The 17,328-nt window shown below is 44.5% G+C and overlaps 1 protein-coding gene across 1 annotated transcript in view; it reads left to right on the forward strand.

Moving 5' to 3' along the window:
- The window catches only part of MINDY4B (MINDY family member 4B), a 33,876-nt gene extending 16,805 nt beyond the window's left edge, over window positions 1-17,071 (forward strand). Inside the window, exons 8-12 of the mRNA XM_044383562.2 lie at window positions 1,515-1,585; window positions 3,144-3,216; window positions 3,799-3,960; window positions 14,699-14,879; window positions 16,929-17,071. Coding sequence (XP_044239497.2) covers window positions 1,515-1,585; window positions 3,144-3,216; window positions 3,799-3,960; window positions 14,699-14,879; window positions 16,929-17,071 — 630 coding nt within the window. The remainder of the gene's footprint in view (window positions 1-1,514; window positions 1,586-3,143; window positions 3,217-3,798; window positions 3,961-14,698; window positions 14,880-16,928) is intronic.
- The last annotated feature ends 257 nt before the right edge of the window (window positions 17,072-17,328 follow it).

Below are 17,328 nucleotides of genomic sequence, written 5' to 3' on the forward strand. Positions count from 1 at the left end.
AAGAGGGGTCACCATGTACATTCACAACTTGGGATTATGAGCCAAGGATAAGGCAGCTTCTAGAAGCTGGGAAAGGGGGACGCCTGGGTGGCTCAGTCAGTTAAGCGTTTGCGTTCAGTTTAGGTCATGATCCCGGAGTCCCGGGATCGAGCCCCACATGAGGCTCCCCACTCAGTGGGGAGTCTACTTCTCCCTCTGCTCCTCCTCCCTGCTCACGTTCTCTCTCTCTCAAATAAATAAATAAAAATCTTAAAAAAAAAAAAAAAAGCTGGAAAAGGACGTAACAGCATGGCCCATAAAGCCTGCAGAAGAAACACAGTCTTGCCAGCATTTGGACTCAAACTCATGAAATGACACCGATTCAAACTTCCCAAACCAGAAGACAATGAATTTGTGTTGTTTTATGCCACCAAGCCTGTGGTGATTTGTTAAGGCAGTAATAGGAAGTAATCGGAAACTAATACACCTGTGTCCCCCATTTGCCTCAGGGCCCAGCTTCCCCCATTTCTCTCTCACTCTGCGGGACACCCATTTGGTTTCCCGTCTGGCTCCTGTGGCACTGGAATTTGTTCTGCCTGAGGGTCCGGCCCCTGCCAGGTCACAGAGCGTGAAGGGGACAAATTAATCCATGAAAGGGAAAGCACCTGCATTTTAGCAGAAGCCTTCCTGATACAGTGCCTTTAAAGGAGAGGCTTCAACCCTGGGAACCTTGAAAGCCAGCCGAGGAGCTACTTTTCAGCAGGCAGAGAACTGACATAAAGCTAAGGCTTACTACCTGAATGTTGCTTGGGCAATTTGGATTCGATCCTGGAGATCACAGGGCACCTTTAGAAACTCATGAGCAGAAAAAATAACCTGGGCAAGAGAAGAGACAGGGGAGAAGTGCCTTAAAGAGGGACGGATACTAATTTTGCTGTGGTGCTAGCACGTTCCAAGCACTAAGGCAGGTACCGTGCACGATTTCATTTAACTTTTGCAACAGACCTGCAATTTATCTGCAATTGCAGAGGAGGAAATTGAATCTCAAGCAAGTCAGTAACTGGGATTTAGAGTAGAACAGGTTTTGAACCTAGATCTGTATAACTCCAAAGCGATTTCTATAAAGCATCTCTGCTCCTCTGGGGCAATGAGGAAGGAGGGATGCCCCAATTGAGGAGAGGCTGGGAGGGGGACCAGCCAAGAGCACACAGAGGCCTGGGCTAGGGTGGACGCCGGAAAAATGGAGAGGAAAGATACACCACATCTTAGCCAGGATTCAAAGACAACCACATGATAGAAATGGAGGAAAGAAAAAGAGGTTGAAAAGCAAGAGAATGACAGTGCCATGGGTGGACCTGAAACAAGGAAGGATGCATTTGAGAGTGAAAATGACCTAGGGGAACTGTCCTATCAGCAGCTTTTCTAGCTCCGTGGGCTATAAATCCTCGAATTCATGCCTAGAGATAGACATAGTTGCATTGCTTTTAGCCAAACATGTTTTTTTTTTTTTTTTTTTTTTTTGTCTCCCCGAACAGTTCAAAGGGGAAGGAAGCCATGGTGTCATCTTGTTTCTTTACAGCCTCATCTTCTCCAGAACATTTGAAAGGTAAAGTCAACAAATATTTGCCCGGGCATCTCCTACTCTGCGATCACATAAGCAATGTACTCTTTTGTTAGAAAATATTTTCATGCCCTATTGGAAACATGAGTATGGTTTTTTTTCGTTTTTTCTTCTGTTGGTTCATCGTTTTCTGTAGTCGGTTTGGCCATATTAATGGGTGAGTGGAGGTCACCAGGAAGGTTTGAATCTGCTTTTCTAGGACAGTGGTGGCTTCCTTCTCCTGGTGGTTATAAATACCGACAGATAACGCCAAAGCTTATTTGCATAATTTTCATAATAAAAAACATTTTTTATATGCACAATAAGATATATCCACAGATATTTCTTTTGTCTCCATGATATGCAAAGCCCTGTTCTTGGCACTGTAGGAAATACAATAAAAGAAGAGACGGTCTGACCTGCAGGGTCCGGTCTGGGAAAGACAGGAGATGCACACAGAGCTCCCGAGCGTGGCGCAGGTGGTAATTCATGTACCAAATGAGGTATAAAGACTAAGAGTCTTAGGGGATTCCAGAGGAGGAAGGGTCCCCAGCAGATAAACTAGCCAAGGAAGGCTTCTTAGAAGTGGACTTTCTTCCAGGCTCTAAACAGAAGGTAACCTCTTGAGAGTCAGAGAGAGAGCCTCTAGGAAGAGTTCCAAGCCCAGAATCTTTGTTCCTAACACTTGTCTTTTACAGAACATCATCCCATTTTTGTGGCCTGTATTATTATTTGCTTAACAGCTTTCTTTAAATCACATATTTAAATATTAACTTCTTCGTAAACACCCATATCCTTTTAATCATGTATTTGCTGTACTAAAGAACAATGTATTAAGCACATCACTATACATTTTTTTAAAAAATCACACCACACTGTGGGCAATGCTGCCCTGAATTATATCTGATGCCACCAAGGCATTCATTGTGCTTGACCCTAGTTTTTAGTTCCTATTCACAGAAGGGAATGCCCTCCAGTCCTGTGAATAGGTTCCTTCAAGAACACATTACAGCTCACGCCAGTACTCGGCAGCTCTCCCTGGTGACAGCAGGAGCCACATCCCATCCTGACTTCATACGCTCCAGGGTGGGACCTGCTCCCTGGTGAAACAGCAGAGGCTGCCCTTCTGCAGTCAGGAAATGGGTGTAACCCCCAAATTGGTATTTTCCACTTGGACAGTCTGTTCAACTCAGTCTTGGGCCAGCACCCTCTGGAGTGGTCACGTGTCACTGCCCTAAGCCAAGCATCCCTTGTCACTCAGAGCAAACAGCTTCTCCACTGTGCCCAGCACCCACACGGAGCACACACACAGGGATTCTAACACGTGAGTCTGTCTACAGCTTCCCCCACCTGCATCCTTAGCTTTTCCCATCACCTCTGCAGCCTCCGTCCCAGAGGTGTTTCCAGTGAGAGACGAAAGGTGCAAGGCACGCGGGAGGGGCGGTGACTAGGCACACCCACGGGACTGCTGTTTTGTGTTGGGAGGTGGAGGAAGGAGAGGCTGCAGGTTCCTGGTGCAGTTATTGTCTCTGACCAAAGGCTGATGGCATCTCGCATTCTGCAGGCTTCAGAAGGACCTAGATGCCTCCACCACTCATCTGTTGCAACCAAGTGCTGGGGGCTTCCTGTGCAGGCAGGTAGGTTGGGAGACTTTACCTTTCAATCGTAGAATCTGAGGCTTTTTTTTTTTTCAATTAAGCATATTCTCTCCTGAAGTGAAGAGTGATCGACTTATCTTTGAAAGGCTAAGAAGATGCTCCCCTGAGTTTTTTATCAGTCTACCTTCCAATTTCCATGACGGTCTTCCCAGTTTACCTCTAAGAGCCCCACATCCCTGAGATTCTACAGACCTGTTAGAAAATACCTTGACAAGACCCACCAGGAATCCCTAATAATGGAAAGGAAAGTACTATAACAACAGCTTAGCGTACTGCTTCTTAAATCACAACTACGGAGAACAGAGTTTAAAAGAAATGGAAAGGGAGGAAGGGTAATAAGATCTGGTGGGGCACGTGGGGAGCTGTGGGGTATGGCCCAAGAAACAAAGTCAATAAAATTCTGTTTTAGCCCCACCAAACGTTTATGACCTGTTTTTCCCAAATTTGTTATTATGTGATTTCATTCTTTTAAGTAAAACTGGTAATTTTTCAGTGATTATTAAAAGAAAAAAGAAATGAAGTCCTTCTAAAATGTAAACATTTGTAAACTATATCATCTAGGCAGTTTTGAACATGATTCTCACCGGCAGAGCAAGTCCGAATGTCTTTAATGGCTATCAGAAGGGAAAGTCGCAAGAAATATTACATGGAGTCCTGACCCGTAGTGACGTGGGGTATTTGCGGTGGTGTAAGGACGCCTCAGAGGATGACAGGCTTTCGCAGGTGAGTGTGTTTGGATTCTCAACCACACAACCAGAGTGTCAATGTTTTGATATTTTTTTCAGTCTCTATATTAAGGCAATGAAAATCTGAGCTAACTTTTTCCTTTACTATATTCCCACGCACCTCCCACCCACCACGTACACATATCCAAACAGAGAGACTCTCAGAGTCTCAATGTAAATATCCAAGTCTACTGTACTTGCTTCATATTTTACTGTATGCATTTTTATGTATATAGAGCACAGGTAATATAAGTAATAGACAAATAACTTTTTGGAAAACAATACTTGAAATATACAGATGAAAGGAAAGCCCCCTTTATCCCCATCCAGCTACAGGCCTCCTTCTCAGAAATCAACACTGTCAGCAGCCCATGGGTATCTTCCCAATCCTTTGTTTATGCAAATGAATGCATATTTTCTGTCTATTGCTTAAAGCAAAAAATCACTGGGAAAAAAAGCCCCCCAAACCCCCCTTGAGACTCCTCTGAAAATTTTCCAGCTCAGGGGATTTACAACCTCTGACAACCAGAAAGTAGAATGTGTGGTTGAAAAACATAACCAGAGAATTAAGTAAGATGTGATTCCGCAGAAACAAACAGGAGAGAGGGTGAGAAAGCAAATACACCCACCCCAAACCACAAATTAAAGATGCTTCTGTGATATTTTCACAAAGATCTCCATCCTAAAACCCAGGGAAGGCAAGGCGGGTTCTGTGAAAAGCCACGCTTCTTTGGAGAGGCCATGAAATCAGCTGAGATGTAATTCAATAAGACGCTGACAACGCCCCCCCACCCCGACCCCAGTCCTTCCGCAGCCCCAACCTCTCCCAACCACCAGCACCAAGTAAGGGCCTTGCTGCTTAGCGCCTGTCCCGTCCTTCACTCTCCCAGTTCAGCTCAAAATCCCTTTCGTGGGCACGAGACTTCAGGTTTTAGAAGATCCTTTTTGATCCAGAGCTTCGCTCTTCCCTCCTGCTGTTGGCTTCAGCCACAATGCCTTATTCATGAAATCTGCCATCTCCTTACACCTACAAACCAGGTATCTGAGAGCACCGGAGAAGGAGAGCTGGACCACAGCAGAATTAAGTACGTTTCGCATACAAGCGTGTTTAAAAGTTTGCTTATTATTATTCCTTGGGTTTGAAATCTAGGCCCATCGTAGAAAAATGAGAAGTGGCAGAGAAGCTAAACGTAAAAGGAATGAACCCATCCCATCACCCAGGGGTCAATCCTTTCAGCAATGCTTCCTTCTCTTTTTCTTTCTTACATTAACATGTCCTCTGCTACTCTTTGGGGAAGCTGACTTTTATCATTTAACACAGATTGCCGTATGTGTCAATGAATGTATGCCCTTCGTCATATTTAATGAATGGAAAGAGTTCCACCGCATGAACGTGAAAGACCGTACTTTGAATATACCCTGGACAGAGAAGGGATTTGTTATTGCTATAAAATTCCTAATCACTTGGTTCGAGAATATCTGGGAACTTACCTTAGAACTTGATAGATCTATAATAAACAGGAAAAGCTACAAAGAAGGGACCTATAGATTTCAGTTCACATATTTTTCTCTTTTTTTTCAACCACACGCGGTCCCTGGATGTTCATGGTCAAGCACTCCCTACCTCTCCTAGTTCAGTAATAGGCCAAGACTTAGTTTGGAGAAAAAACGGCAGGATACACAACCGGGGCGGGGGGGGGGGCAATTTTCAAGGAGCACTGGCACAAAAGCCACAATCGTAGTTTGACTGCTTTGTCTATGATTACAAAGCTCTTTCACACGATTTCACTCTGTTCTCATTAGAAACTACAAAGATTTAAAACAGTGTTTCTCGCATTTCAGTCATTTGTGGAGGTAATTCACAGCTCTGTCGTAGCACAACACCTGCTGTGCGCGCTGCTATTCTTTGATTAATATTTTTCTTTAAATCCACTCGCTTTAAAAACTTGAATGCAACCTTTTCTGCAGCAGCAAAACAAACCACGGACTTGACATGCTCACATCTTTTTTTCCTAATACGTATTCAAAGAAGTAAATAAACAGGTTTTGTTTTAAACCTTATCCCTGGGCCACTGGCTTTCCTGCCATGTGCCACCAAACAGCACTCGCGCCACACTTTGGGAACCTGGAATAAAAGGGGGGGGGGGGGTTCTGTAATACGCAGGAAGCAGCCCTGACCTGAAAACCAGGAGACTTGGTTGGAGGCTTTGCCCTGCCCCTCACAGGGGTGTGACTTGGGCCGGTCACTTGCCCTCTCTACACCTCTTTCCTCGTCTCAGACTAGTGTCCCAACACTAGTTGCAATCAAGTCCCAACACTAGTCTGCAACCATGGGCCTGATGTGAAGAGCAAACAAAATCATGAATGCCAAAGCCTGCTGGAAAGCCAGAGTGACCTGTACACACCTAAGTTTATAATGGATGATGAAGAATGACAGCAGAGTGCTTTATTTGGCCATGTTCATTGAGCATCTCCTAATTGTGAGGCTCTGTGTCCAGATACAAAAGATGAGTTGCAAGTGGGCCAGTACATACACATACACCGATTGGGGAAGGATCTCGGCAATAAATGTTAGGGAACAGTGCTCTCAGCACTGGCTGCACACAGAAATCACCTGGAGGGTTTGGGTTTTTAATTAACTTTATTTTTTAGAGTAGTTTTTTTCCTCAACAAAATTAAGCAGAAGGTACAAAGGTTTTCCATATATTCCCTGCCCCCACACAGGCATAGCCTCCCCCTTTATCAACATCTCCCACCAGAATGGCGTATTTGTTACAATTGATGAGCCTACGTTGACATAGCACGATTATCCAGGGTCCACAGTTTACATTACCATCTTGGTGTTGTACATTGCATGGATTTGGACTAATGTATAAAGACATGTGTCTACCATCACGGCATGATACAGAGTAGTTTCACTGCCCTGAAAGTCCTCCGTGCTCCAACTAGTCATCCCCCCCTCCCCCAACCTCAAGCAACCACTGATCTTTTTACTGTCTGCATAGTTCTACCTTTTCCAGAACGTCATATGGTTGGAATGGTACAGTATGAAGCATTTTCAGATTGGCTTCTTTCACTTCAAGGTTCTTCCCTGTCTTTTCACAGCTCAATTGCTCCCTTCTTTGTAATGCTGAATAATACTCCATTGACTAAGTCATATTCCACTGGTGTACCATGGTTTATTTGTCCATCCACCTACAAAAGGCATCTTCGGTGCTTCCAAGTTTTGGCAATTATGAGTAAAGCTGCTGTAAACATCTGTGTGCAGATTTTTATGTGGACGTAATTTTCAACATCTTTAGATAGATACTAGGGAGCATGATTGCTGGGTATATGGTAAGAGTGGTCAGTTTTGTAAGAAACTGCCGAACTGTCTCCCCAAGTGGCTGTACACTCTTGCATTCCCACCAGCAGTGCGTGAGAGCTCCTAGAACTGCACGTCCTCGCCAGCGTTTGCTGTCATCAGTGTTCTGGATCTAGGCCATTCTCATAGGTGCATCGTGGCATCTCATTGCTGCTTTCATTTTCATTTCCTGTACGATACGTGATGTGGAAGATCGTGGCATATGCTCATTTGCCATCTGTATATTTTGTTTGGTGAGGTGTCCGTTAAAGTCAATGGCCTGCTTTGAGAGCTTTTAAAACTACCAATGCCCAGGTCATCCCCCAGAACACCGTCAGAGCACCGTCAGCTTCATGTGTGGAGGACCTGTGCAGGCACACGGGGCCCACACTCAGAAGGCCCTGCCCTTCGTCTAATGCTCTGCTGTCACCACCTTAAAATTCTTACTAACTTTTGAATAAGGGTTCCCATGTTTTCATTTTGCGCTGGGCTGCAATTGCATAGCCAGTCCTAACCAATGACCCTATTCTACCGGGTCTAGAGAGCATCTGAGCATTAGAATTTTAAAGCCTGCGAGTGATTCTCATGGGCAGCCAGGTTTAGAAACCTCTGTTCGAGAGCCGGGCTGCTCAAGCTTGGCACTAGTGACACTCTAGACTGGGCAATGTCTGCGGTGGGGGCTGTCCTGTGCCTTGTGGCATGTTTAGCGGCAACCGTGGCCTCTGCCCACCGGATGCCTCTAGCTCTGCCCTTCGATGTGACAACCAAAAATGTCTCCAGACCTTGCCAAATATTCTCTGGGGGGACAAAATTGCCTTGGTTGAACTAACGCTTTAAAGGAAAGGCAAAAATTCTCCTTAGACTTAACTAATGAAATCCACGTGTGTAGAATTGGAAAACTAGCTATTGCAACTAACATTATAAGAAAGAATGTCATCTTTCAAGCTGTATCAGAAAGGTTGACAGCTTTCTGCCCCTGTAAACATCTGCAAGGCTTTAGGGACAAGTCTCAGGCCTTATCTTAAATTAAAATTAAGTACGTGTTTGCTAAATAGCTACTAAGTGGCTCTGAGAATAGCGACTATGTCAAAGAAAATGCCACAGAAAGGGAGAGAGAGAGAGAGAGAGGGACTGAGAGAAGGAGAGTGCATGCCTCAAAGAGTGAAGAATTCACAGAGATCCGGTGCTACCATTTTCTCTGGAACACATTTCTTTCTAAACAAGTCAGCTCAGCCCAATAGAGCTGCTAAATCATGCTTTAAAGAAAATTACCTGCAGAGCCTAAAATATCCTCCAGTAATAAAGTGGATGTTTGTCAGGACCTTAAAGCAAGCCAAAAGGCCAAGGTACGAGGTAAAAAATAAGAGCTTTCCTACTGAGAAAGTGACTAATGTGGCGAAATGTACCAGACAACAGGACCACCATGCAAATGCTTGCTCATAAATTGGAAGTAGGGCAAAGCAAGGAAACTGCCCACGTTAGTGTTAAAAGCTACACAGAAGACACATCTACAACGCTTCTGTCTTTTCGAAAAGGGACTCATGTGACTTTTCATCCTTGCTTCTTGGACTCAGTGTTCTCTCTCCAGGGAGACTCCTATGAATCCTACCCTCAGTGAAAATTGCCTGCAATTGTACACTAATGGCTTGAACCCCCGAGGATGTTTATTATGTCGTCTCTGTCATGCACTTGGAGTTTGGTTTCAGAACAAATGTATTAAAGAGCAAGTACTGGCTGGCGGTTAGTTTTCTTACTTGAACTGCTGAGACATATGCATATGTTAGACATATACACGTATACATATGAAGTTTTTTTATCGGAAGGGGCTTTTTTATTCTTTCTATATCCGCTCATTATTTGGGGATAAAAACAATACATAGGGGCGCCTGGGTGGCACAGCGGTTAAGCGTCTGCCTTTGGCTCAGGGCGTGATCCCGGCGTTATGGGATCGAGCCCCACATCAGGCTCCTCCGCTATGAGCCTGCTTCTTCCTCTCCCACTCCCCCTGCTTGTGTTCCCTCTCTCGCTGGCTGTCTCTGTCTCTATCGAATAAATAAATAAAATCTTTAAAAAAAACAACAACAACAATACATAACCCATCTGCATAATTCAAATAATTATATCTAAAATTATGTTTATATATATATATATATATATATATATATATATATATATATGATGTTACATATACTTTTCAGCATCCCTGAAGATGGTACTTAAAGGAAGTCTATGAGAAGCTTATTTATTCATTGTGGTGCTAACAGCCTCTTGTACAGAGCACACTGTGTGCTAGGCTCTCTCTGAGCCATTCATTCACAAGGATACCTTATTTCATTTAATGCCCACTTCCACTCAAAGACACCATTTAATCCAGTGTCTGTTGTTTGGCCATTAATTTTAGACCTGAGAAAATCCAGACTGAGCAAGGTGTAGGCGCCTGCCCTGGGCCACCCGCGAGGTGTCTGAGCCAGGGTTAGGATGCCAGCTCCACCCACATCAGAGCCCAGGTTCTGCCCCCTGGGCCACGCTGTCATTACCATCTTTTCTTGTCTTCTGATAAAGTGATCAATACAAAGTGCCAGTTCTTAGAATTATACTCCATCATAAAGGCTTTTATAATCTATCATAGCTTTATTTTTACATATAGATATAGATTTGTATCATGTCATCTGTAATATCTGTTATAGGTACACTGGTGTTAGACACTAACATACATTTATTTATTTTTAAAGATTTTATTTATTTATTTGAGAGAGAGAGCATGAGAGAGAGAGAGAGAAAGCATGAGTGGGGGGTGGGAGTGGAGCGCGGAGGGAGAGGGAGAAGCAGACTCCCTGCTGAGCAGGGAGCCCAATGCTGGGGCTCGATCCCAGGACCCTGGGATCGTGACCTGAACTGAAGGCAGATGCTTAAATGACTGAGCCACCCAGGCACCCGTCTAACATTTATTTATTTTTAAAGATTTATTTATTTTCATTTGAGAGAGAGAGAGAGAGCACTTGTGCGAGCAGGGGGAGAGGCAGAGGGAAAGAGAGAGAATCCACAATCAGACTCCCCAGTGAGCACAGAGCCTGAAGCAGAGGTTCGATCCCAGGACCCTGAGATCATGACCCGGGCCGGAATCAAGAGTTGGACACTCAACCGACTGAGGCACCCAGGCGCCCTAGACGTTAACATTCAGATGGTGGCTATCCCACAGCTGGGATTTAGAAGACATGACTCAACAAACTAGAACTTTATACATTGATGACTGGGTTAAAGCAGCTGTGAGTTTGCGCTGATCATGAACGACACGTCCTTGGGGCACACCCTCTGAAAAGTATCCGCCCCCTTCACCTGCTGGTTTGGCAGACCGTGCCTGTCAAGTATATGGCCGAAGGAAAGCTCGGTGGCCCTGAGAGACATGCTAACCAGAAGACGCACATGACCGTCGTGTATCCAGAAACCTCATAGTTCACAGGATTCTATCGTAGAACTGAAAAACCTTGCAGAGCCGAAGTCTGCTCAGAAAGACCTACATATGATTCCAGAACAGTGCTCTCTGTATCGCTGGATTGAAGACCCCCAGGGTCAAAACCCTTCCTTTCTGCTCTGAGCAGGTAAGTCCTCCACGCAGGACCCCTGAATGTGCCAACTGGGTACTTAAGTGCTGCGTGGGTCTGTAGGGACCCCTGCCTAGGGAGAGCGCTGCAAATCAGAAGATTCTGTGTAGCCACTGATAATAAAAATCTAATATAAGAAAGGTTTCTGAGTTCAAAAGAAAACCAACGCGCTAACAGATTCTGCTGTCCAGGTGAAACCCATCCTGTAAGGCTGCATCTGTCTTCCTAAAGTAAAGCTCTTCTTACTCTGGGATAGAATTGCAGAGACTGCAAAAACACATGTCTTTCAGTCCCAATGTCACAGCCCAGCGGGTGAGATTTAAAAAAAAAAAAATGGAGCTCTCATTAGATGCCATGGCAAGCCCCCCAGAGCCCACCAGACTGACAGTTCCCGCGGAACACAGCCAGCTCCCCTCAAGCTGAGGCACTATTTTGAAGCCTCCCGTCACTTTTCTATTTGAAGGTACAGGTTTGAGTGTGAGGTTCCAATACCTAAGTGAGAACATAAAGCAGTTTGAGTCTAACACCATCTGGAAAGCCTTAGGAGGTTCGCATTATCTTCGCACCTGCCACCGAGAAGAAAAATCAACTCTGACTTTTAGAAGGGACTGAAGCCATTTAGGTCTTGCTGGAATTACTCCCCCGGCAGCCCTGGCAGAGCACACCACCATCCCAGCCGTACCCTCTTCCCTCTTCAAACTCCCTTTAAAGAGACTCGTAGGAAGAAATCCTTCCATAAAAGTACCACGTGAAGCTCCACCCACGGCGCTCTCCCACCGAGCTGCTGCGGTAGCACCCCGCAAACACGACAACATACCTGCAAACTCGCCAAGGGAATTACATCAACTCTGTGTTCCAGGTGCGGAGAGGAGAGCCGGACCATTCACAGTCACGCGCGCGAATCGTCACCAGGAACCAGGCACGAAAGCACAGATCTCCAACACCTTTCTCCCATTCCCATTACCACACTGGGCCCTCGGGACTTGCAGTATCGAGCTCATTATGCAAAAGCACATTCTAAGCGCCGTTGTTCTAGATGGCAAAACAAAGAAACAAAAAATTACATGGACTCTATCCTTGCCCTGTAGTGTTTAGAATTTGTCCATCCCTCGCCCTGTCCTTACAGTTTTACACTGGCTTAAACGACACATGTTGTGAAAGGCTTGATTGCTGCATGTAACACTGGGCTTATTACACAATGAGTGAACTTAAGGAGAAAGGTATTTTATTTATAGCACTACTGTATCACAAGTTAATTTCCTTTTTACCATGGCAACGCGAGGCAACATGCACAAATTCTGCACTGGGGGAATCTCACCAATAAAACATATTTAGAATGCTGCTTTTGGGGGTGGAGGTTAGCTGATACACTGTCTACCCAAAAGCAGTATAAATTCTTAACTGAAAGTTCCAAAACACAGTCTGTGGTGTACTAAGAAAAGAAAGGGATATAATATTTGGCTACATTTAATTGGGAAGTGCTTCGTTTTGTTTTTGCAGGACTCACTTTAAACCAGGTGTACTCTCAGCTGTAAGCTTAAGGCTTGCCTCTTAGCGTTAATAGCCAAACTGCCTTGACAGTCATGCATGACATTTTCCTTTCCACTAGAATCTCTGAAGGCAAGCGAGGCTCTGTCTGCTCAGCGTGCAGTCTCTGTATGGTTACTTTGGGCGTTGGAGATTGTTGTATTTATAACTACTTCATCTTCCTCCTACTCTAATAAAATCTTCAGAAGAGAAAACTGTTGCGTTGTTGCAGAAAGTAACAATCCTGTGTTGTCAGCACCTCGCAGAGAGGTACCTGAGTGCCAGTTGAATTTTGCCTCTTACAAAAACTCTGAAATAATAGCATACATGTCTATATTCTATTGCATCCGGCCAGACGTAATTGACAGGAACTTTGACTTTCATTGGTTGAAAATCAGTCAAAGTTCAATTCTTTTGAATTTCAAAAGAAGTGACATTTTATTCCAAACGATGTCCTGCAGATCATATTTTGATTACATCTAACCTTAATACACAAGGTGCCATCACAAGAAGGCCTAAGAAAGAAAGTGCTTATTTTATAACTAATGAATGGTTACAATGTTATTTGGAACTTGTGGGTGGATTCTTGGAACGTAAACACATTCGGTGGCTTCCGCGGCACATCCTCTGTGCTTTATTTCCGACCTTAGCCAGTGGGCGACTTGCCCGTTGGACATGTGAGATGCTCATATTATACTCAGCCCAAAGGGGCTAATTCTAGTGTGAGAAGATAAGCAAATCCTGCACCCACTATGAGCATGTCCAAATTGAGGTGCTAGGCTTGCACCCCTTTTTTAAACTATTAACTAAAACAGATTTTGTGTCTTTCAAACACAGTAATACATTTTTTTCTATGGTAGCTGAAAATGAAAATCTTGAAGACAAAAGCATTTCTGATTCACCCACTCACCCACAACTGAAGAATTTAAACTAAAGCAAAACGAAGAGATTTGAATAGAACTATTGAGAAATCAAAATGTCAAGTTATTAGCCTTTAATACTTGGGTTTATGAAAAGTGATCATTTTTCAAAGCTGGATTTTCCATAAAACAGAATCTGCTCCTGAACCCACAGTACAACTCTAAGGACTGATGGAGAAAAGGAGCAGAATTGGATCCTTCCATTACGGGAAGGCTGGCCAAGGCTGAGGGTCCACTCTCTCTCCCTGGCATCACATGAAAATGCTGGTTTTTTTCTATGTAGTTCATGCTTATTTCTCTACATAGAAAAAAGTAGTTTTTAACATTAACAAGTTTTGATGGCAATCTTTTAAGAAACAGGTGTTTTCCTGCCTCTTTAAACAAAATGGTAGATGTCATAAATGGAAATGCACTGTAATATCATGATGCCCTTGGGGGCTACGGAAGGTGCCTCTCGGAGTGGTACTTTTGTCAATCTAATTCACTAGCTATGAGAATTCAAGGCCGAAATGACAGTTGACTGGAAAAGCTAGATAAACTAGTTAAAAGAGCAAACTTCAGGGGCACCTGGGTCGTCGTGCCCAAGGTCCTGGGATCGAGGTCCACATCGGGCTCCCCGCTCAGCAGGGAGCCTGCTTCTCCCTCTCCCACTCCCCCTGCTTGTGTTCCCCCTCTTGCTATCTCTCTCTCTCTGTCAAATAAATAAATAAATAAATCTTTAAAAAAAATAAAAAGAGCAAACTTCATATTCTTATTGTAACGCTAAACTAGTATGCTCAGCTCTCAGGACATCTTCACATCTGACGCGCGTGTTAACATGCACATGGGTGTACCTGTGTACGAACATTTGTACGTACATCTGTGTTTCCCCCTCGTTTCCCAGGAGCTCTTTCCTCCATTCAAAATATTCTATATTTCTATATTCTAAATATTCTCTTTTTCCTATATTCTAAATGGTTTGTGTTCGCAGAAGTTTGACCACCTGCCGAGTAGAATATTGTCCTATCTTGGGCACAGGAGTAAATACACCAGTCAATGACGAAGACAAATTGAAGTTCTCTTATTCCACCCCTACACTTCTGTTTCAGTTTATCTATTTATTCTCTACTTAACTTCTAAGGCAAACTGAGGGGGCTGCACGTCCTCCGTGAGGCCATCCCCACACTGCAGCATCCGCACTACACGACGGCATTCGTACGTGTGAATTCGTTCAGGACGAAGCCTGTGCACCTACAAGTGTGAGAAGAAGCCTCCGAGCTGCTTTTTGAACACGATGATGTATCGGCATCTGCCGTGATGCGGCCCAATCTATATATTCATCTGCATTGTCCTCTCCCCTCCCAGGTGGGCAGCATGCTGAAGACTCCCAAATTACCCATTTGGCTGTGCGACATCAATGGGAATCCCAGTGTCCTTTTTAGCACAAACAGGCAGCTCTTATCAGACTGGAAAGCGGAGTGTCACTTTGATCTCTACCTGTACGGTGGCCGGCCCCCGCAGAAGAAGCCTGTGCATCTTACCGTAGGTGAGCATTTCAGACTTTAACACGCTCAGAAAGATGCGGCTGCCAGCGTTTCACCGCTGTGTGGACATTCATGCTCGCTTTGCAGGAAAATGCTTATTAGGCTTGAGTTCTGAAATGAGACCCATGCATGAGTCCCATGGGCCTAAACCCAAGCACGGCAACCTGGGCGTTCTACAGCTGCTTTAAATAAGAGCCCGGGTTTGGAAGTAGCACAGAGGAACAAACGACTTCCAGGTAAGAGAAACAACAAAAGGGAAAGAATCACACCTCCAAAAGCCCTCTCCAGGATCTTTTACCTGTGAGCATGAGGCACTTAATGCCTGTGGGAAGAACTGGAAGAATGGACAGATTGGGGCAGGGGTGTTCCATTTGCTCAATTCTATCCTACTACTGATCAGATGATCACCCAGTGACGTAAGTCAGCAAACCGAGAGTGCATTTCTGTTCAGATATTTGAGGGCCTACTAAGTGCCAGGCACTGTGCTAGACACTAGGAAAGCCACAATAATTAAGGCACAGTCCCAGCAAAACTTAAGAGGTTCTGGTCCAATGAGACAAGCAGACAACCACACAGGTCATTTTATTTCAATAACAACTATATTCATTTAAACTCATAAGGAAAAAAGGCTAAACTTTAAAGGTCTTTAAACACTGGCCTTTTGGACAAGGGAATAAACACGATGAGACTGGGATTCTGTATTGGGTACCTTGGTTCTACTGGTGGAGGCTTGATGGTTTGATGCTTGACTCGGTGTTTAGCATCATGGGCCTGGTATTAAAAATTTTTTCATTATAATGACTAAATCTGGAAAAGTATCTTAGTGACTCTATTATCTGTGCAGCTCCTAATTCTTTAATTATGAGAGATATATATTAGCCATTTAATTTAGGGGGACATTGGCAATATGTTCCTTAAAATATTGTTCCTACTTTACTGTCTTCTTCGAGGAAAACATCATTCGAGATTTATTTATTTATTTATTTATTTATTTATTTGAGAGAGAGAGAGAGAGAGAGCACGTGTGCACATGCCCAAGCATGGGGGGAAGGGCTGAGGGAGAGAGAGAATCCCAAGCAGACTCTGAGCTTTAGCACATAGCCTGATGTGGAGCTCGATCCCAGGACCCTGAGATCATGACCTGAGCCAAAACCAAGAGTCGGACGCTAACCAACTGAGCCACCCAGGCGCCCCAGAAAACATCATTTTTGTATTAAGTCACACGCATTGCAAGCATTCTCTTCTGGGCACTGTATTGGAGCTTTACATGTAATCCCATTAAGTTCTCCCAGCAGTCATATGAGGTAGATACTTTGATATCTATCTTCACATAGAAGAAATTGAGGTAGCCAATAGTTAGTAACTGAATAAATGAGGCTGAGAGACGTTAAGTATCTTCTCAAATGTCCTATGAGACAAAACGGACTCTTGAATCCAGTTCTTGACTACCTCACTAAACTACCTCGCCCTTCACCCAAAAATGTAAATGTATTCTTAGAAGCACAGAGAAGTGATGAGCTCTCCCTTCTCCTGGTCTTCCGGACAATATCCTGTGGCTACCAGATGCTCTGTGCATCACACCACAATGCTGGAATGTGCATACATGACTTATCCATATTCATGTTCCAAAATACACAACAACCTATGTTCCCACAGACGTGTTTGTATGGGGCATTTCTACATACCATCTACTGGAATGTCCCTCTGCTTAACCAGTTCTAGGAACACAGCTTGCTGAGCCCAACTGCTGCCCACCGTGGTGTTTTCCTTTGTTCCTGGCTTCCTCTGGAATGGTGTAAAGAGGCTAGGGCCTAAAGGCTGGCCGTTCGGGGCGCCTGGGTGACTCAGTCAGTTAGGCGTCTGAGTTTGGTTCAGGTCCTGATCTCAGCGTCCTGCGATCAAGCCCTGTGTCAGGCTCCCTGCTCAGAGGGGATGTCTGCTTCTCCCTCTCCCTCTGCCCCTCCCTCTGCTCTCTCTCTCACTCATTCTCTTGCTCTCAAATAAATAAACAGAATCTTTAAAAAAAAAAATGCTATCTATCCTTCACTCAGATACTCACTCCCATCACTGGGAAAGGACCCGACATGAAGATGAGCGTGTGCCAGGAAGACGGTTCTCTCCAGTGGAGATGGCCATCAGAACCAAGTGGAGAGAAGCCACCATCAACTGGAATGGAACTGTTCCCTTTCTCTAAAGAGAAAGCCAGGATGTGCAATGACTTCTGAAGCGTCAGAGCTGCTGGGGCACAAAGCCTCATGTGAGGGGGAGAGCACTTCACTTCTACATTCCTGATTCATGAACCCCACTGAAAAACCCCATTAGCCATTCTCTCTGTCTCTCTCTCTGTGTCTCTGTGAAGCCCTCTGCAGTTGCTATCTGTGTTGTAGAAGAAACACAGGCCCTTCCAGCAGGGGCTGCAAGGTGTATTCTCTATACTTGCATAGACTGATC

Source organism: Ursus arctos, unplaced genomic scaffold (assembly GCF_023065955.2).
Source record: "Ursus arctos isolate Adak ecotype North America unplaced genomic scaffold, UrsArc2.0 scaffold_20, whole genome shotgun sequence".
NCBI lineage: Eukaryota > Metazoa > Chordata > Mammalia > Carnivora > Ursidae > Ursus > Ursus arctos.